Consider the following 12,225-nt stretch of genomic DNA (forward strand, 5'->3'; position numbering starts at 1 on the left):
TCCAATCTCAGATGTTTTAGCAGAGGATCTAGGATGAGGGATTTTCTCATCATTATCTGTAAAACAAGAAGTTTTTATTATTTATGTAGTCTTTCTTTATAAAATTTTATCCGTTTACTTTGACGAGAGAGAGAGAGAGAGAGAGAGTTTTGTTTGTGTGTGTAAAGTTGTAGACTGTGTGTGTGTGCGCGCATGTGTGTTTTGTCACGATCATTGGATGCACGTGGAAGCCTAGAAGGTAAAAAAAACAGAGAGAAATAGAATTCTTCTCAAGCATGTTAAGGTTTTTGTTCTGATCTCAGAGTTAAATTAATGGGGTAACACAATAATTTTCTTTTTTGTTTTGTATTTGTATTTGTGTACAATTTTTATATATAATAAATTTTCTTGTTCATACCAATCTTCAACCTTTCATCAGCTTCTTTACTTCTCTCTCTCTCTCTCTCTGCCACCATACCTTCTCTTCTCCTTCTCTGTTCTTTGTAAGCATTTCTCTCCCTCTTATTACTTGTTCTTATTGATAAATATTGTAACTTTTACTTTTTTGGTGTAATGGGGTTAAGAATTGAGAATGTTTTATGATCTGGGTATGTCTGTATTTGTTGTGAAATTTTTGGGTTTGACTTGATTTGGTTTCATTTGGCTTGATCTCTGGAGTAGAATTTTCGAACCCTTTTGTTGGATTGCCTTATTGTTGTCAATTTTGACTCCATGCATCATAATTTTTTTCAGTCATTTCTAATTGTTGTTTGAATAATTTCATTCGACTCATGGACTTTGTGGAATTTAAATGATCTAGATTTTTATGTCTCTTTGATATATAATTCAATGCCTATGAGCAGCAAGGAGGGTTGCTATTTCATGCTGTGGTTCACTTTCTTTAAAGCAATTATATAATTTTGTTTTTGTTTTTCAGTTTTCATTGGATTTATGTCATATTGCTTCTGATTAGTGTTTCTCTGCAAGCCTGGAAACTGAAGGTGATATTGTATTCTAGGAAAACGAACCAATCTGAATTATTGTTGTTGTGCTGTTTCTGTTTCTAGGACTGAGCTATAAAAACTTGGTGAAAGAATGTCTCTTTCTGGGGCTCATAATGATAGAGGGGAGGTGAAGGTTCGTGATAGTTTGGATGACCTTAGCACTGAGTTGGCAGACTATATTGCGGAATTATCAGAGGCATCAGTGAAGGAGAGGGGTGTCTTTGCCATTGCTTTGTCTGGTGGTTCTCTTGTTAGCTTAATGGGGTATCAATTTCTTCCTTTTGTTGCCTGGTTTTGTTGGTTTTATGATTTTGGAGCTTTTGTTTAAATGTATGATGGAAAACAGGAAACTCTGTGAAGCTCCTTACAACAAGACTGTAGACTGGTCCAAATGGTATATATTTTGGGCTGATGAGCGTGTTGTGGCTAAAAACCATACTGACAGCAATTATAAGCTTGCTAAGGATGGCCTATTGTCCAAGGTTTGAAGCTGGACTTCATATATTCTTCTCTGTCTTTTCAATGTTAACTCTCCATATGTAGGCTGTGTTCGGTTCTCATAAAGAATTTTTTTAAATTAAAAAAATTGGTATTCACACATTTTCACAGTTAGTTTTGTACTCATAGTCTCACCCTCCACCTTGCTCTTATAAGGGGAAGAGGTGTCATTTGAGCTGGAGGTTATTGGCAGTTTGGTTCTCAGAAAGGCTGAAGGAGGAAGAAAGAAAATCCTTCATTTTGTGCTAATTTTCCCTGCTGGATTGGCGGATTCAGGTGTCTGTTGCAGGTTTGGCTGTGCCAGTTCAAATCCATCTCAAATTTGGTCTAGATCCCATCCAATTATGGGAACTTCTACTTGAGAATAGCTTATTTGACAAATTATTCGACACCTAATATCTTCTTAACCCCTGTAGACAGTCATTGCTTTCTTCATGTAGAGTAATTACCAAAATACACCAGATCTAGATTTTCCCTTCCATAAGAAAATATTAAATTCTTCAAAACTTCAACTGTGATCTGGAACTAAAATTTCTGAAGTAATAGGCGATTATCATATTTTTTTTAGTCAAGTTGCTACCTAATGCTAACTTGTAGTTTCCTTAATATCTCTAGGCGCTTTTTGCAGCCCCTTTATATTTATTACAGCTTTATTGTGTGGAAATTCATGTTTGTTGAATTGGCAGCTAGGAAGAAGTTACTTATTGAATTTAGTCTCAAATAGAGGGAATTATTATTACCAAATATTATTCTGGTTGTTATGTAGCTGTATGCCATATTCATCTTCTTTTTAGAACTATGATAACAAACAATTTGGTTAAATTGGTACCCCTTCCCTCTAAAGAAAAGTGTTGCCTAGAATAAATATAAGTCTTTTTCTGCTCTTTGATTTATGATCTTCTGATTTTATTATTGTTTACTTGTTCATATAGACATAAAACACTTCATTCAACTAAACTCAATGTAGCCTTGAATGTCAACTACATGGGGTTGGCCATATATATCATGTTTCACCTTTCTATTCCATCTAGGACTATGATAAGCAACAAGACCCCAAGGGGTTGCAAAATAGGCTGAGTATCATTCCTCATGAAGTGGAGGTTACTACTTTGAATCCCCTTTTCCCCCTTCCCTTGTTGCCAGAACTTAATATTAATTATGTAGGTTTAGCAACAAGTCAATGAGCTTTAGCTCAAATGGCACTTCTTCTTCCCACAAGAGTGGATAGAAGGTTTTGATGAGATCTGGTGCATAGAAGCGTGGATAGAAGGTGAGGTCAATATCTTCCCTCACCACCTGCATCCATGAATCATTTGGCCTTCCTCATGCTTAACACAACTTCAAATTGAGGAACATAACTATTGCATTGGCGTTCCTCATGTCTTTAATAATAAAGGAGTTTTATTGGATTTCTACATGTTATTTTAGACTTTTAGTAGAACTCTTTGGAATCAGTGTGATACAGCTTTTATGTAAAGCTGATTCCTTGCCTTTTCCCACCAAAGAAAGAAAAACATCAAAAGTTAATTAGGAACAAAGACATTTGTTTTTTAGTCTATATTATTTGATAAGCTCATTTTTAAAATGCTATTTGATAAATTATCTTAATTATTATATTTTCATCATTTTTTTTTCTCTGTTGAATTTGTTGTATAGGCTGGTACTCAAAACTACCAGTTTGAGAAAGTTGTCCTGGAGAGTAGAGATCCTGAAATTCAACGTCATCTTACAGTTATCTTTAGAATGACTGATTAGTGTGTTTGAATGTGCTCAAGCATCTCTTTAGTTACACATTCCCTTGTGATCAGAGACCTGATCCTTATTATAAAATCAAGAAAAGATATTCTGCTGTTACTATCTTTTGGTTCATATGCTAAATGGAGTAGTTATATTTTTGTCTTTAGAGAATGCCTAGCAGAAGAATTCCAGTGCAGATCTCTGTCCTATTTTGGGTGGGAATTCTCGTCCTTGTTAACCTAATATATTTACATATTTTATAAGGTAAACCACAGTCTAATCTTTTGTTGCATCTTGGTGTCCTCAGCAAACTCAGGACACATCATAGGGGATTTAGATTTGAAGAAGTGTGTCAAGTAGCTTAACTAATGATGCCTCTTGGCATCGAACAAGAGGCCTGGAATAGAAACCTACTTGCAGCAAAGGATTGGAGATGGCTGCCTTCCATTGAGTAGCCTGATGTTCTCATAGCCTTCAATGGATCCCAAAATAAAAAAGATTGAGATTCAAAGACCATTTAGACCATAATAATTATTGTTGGTTGCTAAATTGAACATGCTAGTTTGTTCATATAATTTTAGAGGGTGGTATATGCATGCATGTATTATGTATGTACTGTGTGTGTAATACATGCATATATGTTTGAATTATGTATCTACTGTGTATTCTTTGGCACTCAACGAGAAAGCCAATATCAGAAAACACAACCATGTTAGCTTGTGTATAGAATGCTATAGCAGAAGCTTTGCAATTTTAAAATAAACCTCTTTGAGCAGAATTCTCTGCCAAAGTTGCTTTGGTATCAGTGAATGAAAAATTAGGCAATAATGAGCACGCCTCCTTGGGGGCTGCCAGGGTGCCGGGGGGGGGGGGGTGTTAGGAAATGTGGAAGCAAAGAATTTAATTGAATAATGGTAGGATACAGACTTTGCCTAACCTTTAAAACTACCCAAAGATTTTGTGCATATAGTGAAGATGGAATTTAATAGATGTTGAATAGGTTCTTGAAGCTTTTCTTTGCAAGTTACTTGGTAGTATTGCTTTCATATCTTTGAGGTAGTTGGTTGGCCAAATGCTTCAACAATGTCAAACCTGCAAAGAAACTCAATAAGGATGATAATTAAAATGTTTGTATGGAAAACTAGAACAACCATGATTACATATGGGTATATTATACATTAGCCTCAGGTTTGTATCATTCCTATTTTCTTATGTAGCAGGCATGTATTTCTTCTACTACCAAATGTATTAGATGCATCTTAACCTTTTAACTATGTATGCGTCCTTTCTCGAGATTGAACAGTCTTCCAAATAGAAAGCAGGAAATCGGAAAATGAACTATGCATTCACTTGAATATCATAGAAGTTTTAATGATTTTGTTTTAGTGGGTTCCTTAGAAGTTTCGGATGCACTGTTCTGTAGTTGCACTTTCTATTGGATTGTGAAATTGTTGAATTTAGCCATTTTACCTTTTCTGGAAAGCTTTAAGTCAAGAATAGTTGGTTGCTTCATTGCAGATTTTAGCATTGTTTTAACTTTGGTCATTCTATGTTTGCAGGTGCCTATAGTTCCCAGTCACGTGAATTCTATCAACGATTCAGTGTCAGCAGAGGAGGCTGCTGATGAGTACGAGTTTGCCATTCGACAATTAGTGAAAACTCGTGTGGTCAGTGTGTCTGACAATAGTGATTGCCCCAAGTTTGATCTCATCCTCCTTGGAATGGGCCCGGATGGCCATGTTGCCTCATTATTCCCTAACCATTCCGTGCTCAACGAGAAAGATGAATGGGTAACTTTTATTACTGATTCCCCAAACCCCACCTGAGAGGATCACATTCACTTTGCCTGTCATCAACTCAGCTTCAAATGTAGCTGTGGTTGTGACTGGTGACAGCAAGGCTGAGGCGGTACACTTGGCAATCGATGATGTTGGACCTGACTGCCCATCACTGCCTGCAAGGATGGTCCGGCCAAATGGGAAGTTGGTGTGGTTTTTGGACAAGCCAGCTGCCTCAAAACTTGACCATCCTCACCAGGGTTGAGCTGTTCTTGCCAATGTGTATGCTTGTATTTAGTGGTCGGATACACCTGTGGATCATTTTCTCTTCCATTAGTTCCAGTCTTTTGGTGGGTTTTTCTTTTTTTTTTTTCTTTTTTTTTTTTTTGTTCTTGTTCTTCTTCTTTTTTTGGCCTTCTGGTTAAATTCTCCATTTTGTCTTTTCTTGATCTCTTCTGTAGGAAGGGATGGAGAAGTGTGATTATACTTTTTGTAAGAAGAGGGTTAATAAAGTTGGGGTCTTAATTCTAAAGCTTTTGTTCTGGTTCCTTATAGGTTAAACTTTAGTTTGATGAGTTAAAGCCATTCAGATTTGGAATAGCAGGACCATGATATTCAACTGGATTTTTTTTTTTTTTTTGGGGTATCTTTTTCCTCCTCCCCTCTCATATTTATAATTTATATATGTTATTCTCATTATATTAGTTTGCTTAGTAGTCTAATGCCTGCAAAATAGAAAAATGATAAATTTAGAATTGAAACAGTAGGTTTATAATTTTAAAAAGAAAATGAAAATTAGTCACTTTCTCTTGCTGGTTCTCGAGTAAGGATTATGGCGTTTGCAATATCACTAATTATATATCAACTAGAATTGAAGAGTGAACCTACACATGGTAATGAAGTAATTATAAATGGTTTTATAAATAGGCCTCATAACAAAAGCTGGGGAAAATGAGTTTTAATTACTAAAATATTCTTGATATTACTTATATTACAAATAGAATAGGTTTTCTACACACTTTATTACTGTTTCATTCACTCTCTCTCATCTTTGACCAAAGTATTACAAAAACCAATATAATTTGAGATAATTGGTGATTGATAAAATTCATCAAAAGTGATTAATTGGTATTCTTGAAGTTTATAATTGGAGATAATTGGTGATTGATAAAATTCTTCAAAAAGTGATTAATTAGTATTCTTGAAGTTTTATTAGGATTAAATATTGTGGTCTAAGGATATTTATTAATGCTTATGGTTCAATGGTATTTTAGAACTTAACATTGAATAATTTTACGTTTATCTAATTTACACAAAATAAAATAAAATAAAATTAATGGATAGGTTTAGGAGAGATTTAAATTTCACAAATATAAGTGGGATGGGTTTCAGAGAAGATAAAAAGTTCTACTTATCAAAAAAGAGAAGAATAAGTTTTACCAGGTTTGGCTTTAGGAAGACTTGTGTTATCCCATACCCCATTAACATTTCTAAAAAAATCTCAATATTACCATAAAGTACTTTTGCCCACTTTTAGCAGATAAACAAATGCTAACATAAACAAATAAGTGGGGACACCGTTTTTTTTTTTTTTTTTTTTTTTTTTTTTTTTTTTTTTTTAAAAAAAACCCTAATCCAAGGGCACTTGTAGCAAGAATTCTACCAAATTCATAAATTAGTTTCTTCACCCACCCTCAATTATCCTACATTTTAATATTTTGAAGTAATTGACACTACCCTACAAAGATAGGGACTGTAATAATGCGTGTGGTTTTCAAATTCTACAGGGATAAGATAAGATTGACACCACTCCTATTGTATTTATTTATTTTATTATGCCTGTCTAATATATCAAAATGATCCCATGGTAGCACAGGGTTGCAACTGTGACCTGGTGAATATACTAAATTAGTGCATTGATAGCCATTGAAAGCTATATGCCTATATCCATTGGAAGCCAATCAAAAGAGGAAGATATAAGGGAGAGAGGGAACATTAATTTAAAAGGAATAGATCTAATAAAATTAGGCTTTAGTTTTGTAGCTATTGTAGGTTTCCTGATTTATTTTTAATTTTGTTTCGAATACGAGCTGAGTTATAAATGAACTAAATAATTTGTTTATAAGTTACTTAATTAATTTATTTTTTTTGCCATATGTAGCAAATACCATGATTTTAATTCATATCACTTCACAAGTCTAGGCTAATAATTAATAAATAAATATAATTGAAATTTTACTCTCTCTTTTTTGAGAAGAAGAAGAAGAAATTTTACTATTTGAGTTACTTAAATAGAATTATTTTCATTTATAAAATTATAAAAAATTAAATTTACCAACCTTGTATTGTTAAAATTATATATAATTTTACTACGAAATGGACTATTTATATTCTCAATAAATCACAAATACTAATTTGATATTTTAGGACCTTATTTACAAATTTACACAATCCAATATTAAGTCCATATAGGTATATTTTTATATATACATATATAAACATATAATATTATATATTTTTTAAATTGAGCCTCATACTCACAAGATTGTTCACAAACACATTATTATATTTGAGCTTGACTTATTTAATAATCAAGCATAAATTTAGGCTTGAGCTTGACTTGTTTGCTAAAGATACGAGCATAAACAAACTTTTTCTTTTTTTCTTGAGTTGAGGATGAGTCATTCATAAATGACTAAGTTCATTTACTACCTTGGGGGAAGAGAGGAAGAAGGGAAAGGGATCTATTCACCAAGTTAGAGACTGAGGGTCTTTGTTTGCTGAAGGGACTTTGAATTTCGAATCTCAAGATTTTATCATAGAAGCTATCCGTACAATACAAAATTGGTGTGATACAAATCGAGCAATGTCCAGAATCCCCATCACTGGTATAAAGGAAACAGTCAATCAGAGCTCTTTAAAGGGGAAGAAAATTTCTTGAACTATCTAAGGCTTGTAACAGAATGAACTACACAAATTAGTACAACCACCTAAATCTAACTTACAGGCTTCACGGTGCGGTACTCGGTTTGTGTTATTGACCTAATGCCATTTTGATCAGGGACAACTTCTTCTTCCATATCTTCTTTAGGAGGATGGCCACGTGTTTGCCCAAGCAACCATTGGTCTATGACTCCACATTGAATTGCATACTTGACTGTCTGCTCTAGGTATCCTTTATCAGTAATTAGATGTGGCTGAACCGTCAACCTTCTCATGAGTGCTGAAAAGGTGTCCAAAAAAACAGGATTTAAAAGTAAGGTCTAGTTTCAGGAAAATGTCAAAGCTCTTAGCTCCTTATAGATCATAAGTTGAATGTGTGAAAATGAATTGCAAATAATTACATGAATGTGTCACTAACGCCAAAAGATAAAGAAACAAGAGTATCCAAATTCATAATTCTACAATTATCAACCAGTCTGTCAGTGGAAATTACTGTTTTTAGGTTTTGTATTGTGACAGATGCCTCTTTCCAAACTATTTGATGAATCATATTATTCCACTTCTTGGCATAGGACTATGTATCAGTTAGTAATACTTTTTCAAACTGATTTGACTAGGCTAAAAAGTCATTCTTCAAACATTTACATGCCAAACCAGGTCATATATAATTCAGATGATATAACCACAAGATCATATAGTCATAAATAAGAATCTACTGAAATGCAAAATCAAATTTTAAGATAAAGCTATTTACTAATAAGTGACCATGAAAAAGAACTGCGTGATATGGATTTCTTTCAAATGGTGCACCAAAATGATGGCAGGAATCCACACCTTTCAACACAGAACCTCCCCCCATTTAGAAAATAAGCAAATAGAGCACTAACAGGCCTGTCACTACATCTCCAGTGTAAGCCAGCACTCCACAAAAGAAGGTTCCGCCCTTAATTGAAACTATCTTTATGAATCTATTAACTGATATAGAATTGCCTAAATGTTTTCGGTCACCCTCAAGGTTTAACCCAAAGGCCACTTGATTTCTGTGAAGAGGTACAGATAATAGGTTCCAGTGAATGTTTGTGTGGTGTCTTCCAAATAAATGCAGGCTAAAGAGGTCTCACATTATTGGTTCAAGCAATAATATCGATAGATATGCATGTTTACAAGATTTTACCTGCAACAATGCCGTCTCCAGATGCTGACATATCACCAGTGAAAGGGGTTATGGGAGCATCCTCCATTCCCTTAATAGCACCATTGTGCTCCTTGGTGTAATAGTGTATCTTCGATGTCCCATTTGTCACAAACAAAACCTTAAGATTTTCATGCCAAAGAGGTGCAACTACTTCTGGTTGATAGTGTACAAACTTTGAGCTGGCATTATTTTTAGTGTCAAATTCCTCAGTGGGCTTGATCCCACATAGAAACTCAAGTTCTTGCTTAGTAACCTCAATAATATCTGCTAGCTTCCACACCTGTTGTATAAACATCTGGGTCTCTTCAAGAGAGTGCCATAGTGGCAATGGAAGGTTTACATCATAGAAAATAACTCCTCCCAGTTTTTTTGAGATCTTGATGGCTTGCAATGTAGTGGCTCTCATATTTCGATCAAGCAGGGAATGAGTGCTGAAGTAGAACATCTTCGCCTGATAATAAACCATTGAAAAGCTCTTTAATCACTTGGAACATTTAGCCAGTCAAATCTGGACAACTTAAAAAAGCAGAATGTGATGCACACATAGTCTAAGTGGGGCAAAATAAGACAAGTTCTATAATTTTACAGCAGTCCATTCTTCTTTGGATGAAATTTATAAACAGGAGAAACTATAGCACAAAAAATTCACAAAAGAAGTCACAACCTCTTTCATTGTAACTAAAGCATATAATAACATGCCAGCAAAGTCCAATCAGAGAAAATTCTATGCAGCAGGATGTTTAGAGCATCCAATGGTGAAACTCACAATATGCAGCAGGGCGCCTTTCTGATTTACTTAAAATTCAATTATCACCCACAGCATTTTTCATAAGTAAGATAATAGGAAATTTATCAATTATTAAAAAAATAACCTTGTAATCTTTCATTAATCTTCCATATACAAAGAAAAATGTCTATTTTTTTTTTATAAGAAACAAAGTCTATATCTATTAAGCTAAAATTATAATTATAGCACCAATGTAAAGGTATCAGATATAAAAACTCAAAACAAGGACCATAAGAATGTGTCAAATTTTCCTTTTGCACAGGACTGAAATCTTGTACCTCCTTTAACACGTCAATATTGATCTCAGACTTTGATAAAGAATCCTCCGCACAGGGTTTGACACAAGTCATTCTCAAGTTACCCCGTTTACCAATCTTCATCTGTGATACTGCCGTTACCCTTTTACTATCAATGCGGACTGAGCGAGTCTGGACGCTGCTCAAATTCAGATAATATAGCATTGCCCGACCATAAATGTCATCTCCAAGTTTTCCCATGAAAGCGACCTTACCACCCAAGGTTGCAAGAGCAATCGCAACACTGCCTGCAGATCCCCCAGGAGCCCTAACAAATTTTTCAGGGGCCCAATATGCATCCTTCATTCTTTCATGGATTTCGTAATCCAAAAGTCTGTTGGCCGGCCTTCCTGAGGGCACAAAAGCATGCTGTGCAGCTCCAAAGCAACAAACAAGTGGAGGCCAATCATATGTGTAACTAATATCTTCCCCCTCCTCAATTTCCAACTCTGTGTCTTCCTCATTCTCACCCTCAACATTTGCAATAAATGTAGACTCCTCATGGTCACTAAGACTAGCTTCTACTCCATTGCCCTGATCCCCCACATCACTATCATCCTTCTTCTTGGTCGTCCTTCTCCTCACCTTTTTCTCGGTTTTCTCTTCCTCCAAGCTAGTAGAAGTAGATGCAGCTATTAAATAATTAAATTGTGGGTTTAGCATTTATCAGTAAGATCTAATCAGGAACAACTACAACTTCATAAACCACTTTTCATGGAATAAAATACACATCCATATTACAATTAAGAAAAATACCTTTCCTCCGAGTCCTTTGCCGGGGTTTCTTGGAATCCTCAATTGATGCAGAAATGATACTTTCATCACTTGTAGCATCATTTGCCACCACCAATTCAGGGTTCTCATCCGGATTATCGTCCATTGCTTTCTTCCTAGTCCGTGTACCGGCTCGTTTACTAGTCCTAGCGGTCTTCTTCTTTACAACAGCTCCATTTTCATCTGGTGCCTCTTCAGTACCAGCTTTCTTCCTCGAAACAGAAACAACACCCAACTTCTTCCGCAATCTAAAGTCCTGAACTTGCACAAAGTTCAGCGACGTATAATTCAGCCAATTCGATTGGCTTCTGCACAGTTCAAAGGCCAAATAATAAAACCACTACTAAGTAGTTTTGTTGAGAACATAAGGGTAGTTAATATGAAGTGTAACTAACTAACTTAGTTTCCTAGGTTTCTAACAGAAAATTCAGATTCTTTTCAAATATCCCATACTAAGAACATCAAGAAAAGCACAAAACAAAAAAGCTTTGTCCAACAAAACCCAGTCAAGATTTTATCTTTTATTGTGTTTTGTTAAGCTTAATTTGCAAAGCCAATTAAGTGCAACATGGGTTCTGTTTATTTATATTATCCAAACCTTGCAGAACAAAAAAAAAGGGTTGTTTTTCACATGTATAATTCATATTATTTCAAATGAGAGAGAGAGAGAGAGAGAGAGAGAGAGAACCTGGGAAATGAAAGAAAGTAAGTGAAAGACAGAGAAGCCATTAGACAGAGCTTGAAAGAGCTCTCTCTCCCTTTTGAGCAAGTTGAGACTAGTGGGTGTTTCTCTTAGTAGTCTTAGCCATGGCTATGCCTATTATTTGTATCAGTGAGTCTCAGTGGGTTTAAGAGTGAAAGTGGAAAGTGGGTTTTATGGATGAGGCCAGGGCTTAACAGTTTTGCACTTGAAACTTGGGATGGGAAGGGAATTCTCATCGTCAGGACGGTGCGTTTTAATGCCACTTGCATAAAACGACTGGGTGTTGACAGAGATGGTAGTCGTTTTAGGTGGAGGGGGAGAAAGGGCAACAACTTTGGTTTTAGTTAATACATTTTTTTTTTGTTTGAAGGAGGAAATTTATTTTTACAGCCATAGCTTTGGTTTGCATGTAACCCATTTTTGTTTTTTTGTTTTTTTTTTTAGCTGGTGGTTTATTTCAAATGATAGTTCAATAATAATGATATAATTTGTGGTGTTCAATGTTCGTCATTTGAACTCCTATCTTTCCTA

At 35.0% G+C, this 12,225-nt stretch overlaps 2 protein-coding genes across 3 annotated transcripts; one reads left to right on the forward strand and one right to left on the reverse strand.

Moving 5' to 3' along the window:
* Positions 1 to 334: 334 nt before the first annotated feature.
* On the forward strand, positions 335 to 5,633 carry LOC112006895 (probable 6-phosphogluconolactonase 1). Its single transcript, XM_024039191.2, is given in 5 exon segments — positions 335 to 482; positions 1,047 to 1,247; positions 1,330 to 1,465; positions 4,778 to 5,028; positions 5,030 to 5,633. Coding segments are annotated over 4 exon segments (792 nt in total). The 5' UTR covers positions 335 to 482; positions 1,047 to 1,074; the 3' UTR covers positions 5,262 to 5,633.
* A 2,153-nt stretch (positions 5,634 to 7,786) lies between these two features.
* LOC112006890 (fructokinase-like 2, chloroplastic) lies at positions 7,787 to 11,882 on the reverse strand. 2 transcript variants are annotated; one of them, XM_024039188.2, is made up of 6 exons: positions 11,680 to 11,882; positions 10,974 to 11,299; positions 10,200 to 10,849; positions 9,114 to 9,585; positions 8,002 to 8,219; positions 7,787 to 7,881 (listed from the first exon to the last, which is right to left on the reverse strand). In XM_024039188.2, exons 1-6 carry the CDS (start codon positions 11,718 to 11,720, stop codon positions 7,879 to 7,881), a joined length of 1,710 nt encoding a protein of 569 aa, XP_023894956.1. In that variant the 5' UTR covers positions 11,721 to 11,882; the 3' UTR covers positions 7,787 to 7,878. The 2 variants fall into 2 exon arrangements, with proteins under 2 accessions (XP_023894956.1, XP_023894954.1); XM_024039186.2 differs by having other exon boundaries at positions 7,787 to 8,219; positions 11,680 to 11,881.
* Between the last annotated feature and the right edge of the window lie 343 nt (positions 11,883 to 12,225).

The sequence above is a fragment of the Quercus suber genome, unplaced genomic scaffold (assembly GCF_002906115.3).
Source record: "Quercus suber isolate HL8 unplaced genomic scaffold, Cork oak 2.0 scaffold_83, whole genome shotgun sequence".
In the NCBI taxonomy this organism is placed as follows: domain Eukaryota; kingdom Viridiplantae; phylum Streptophyta; class Magnoliopsida; order Fagales; family Fagaceae; genus Quercus; species Quercus suber.

Excerpts from the sequence above, each read along its gene's own strand:
- LOC112006890 (XM_024039186.2), bottom strand. The coding sequence starts at position 11,720 with ATGGCTTCTCTGTCTTTCACTTACTTTCTTTCATTTCCCAG. Across the intron at positions 11,300-11,679 it reads TACTTTCTTTCATTTCCCAG|AAGCCAATCGAATTGGCTGA; the intron begins GTTCTCTCTCTC and ends TGAACTGTGCAG. Across the intron at positions 10,850-10,973 it reads GCAAAGGACTCGGAGGAAAG|CTGCATCTACTTCTACTAGC; the intron begins GTATTTTTCTTA and ends ATTATTTAATAG.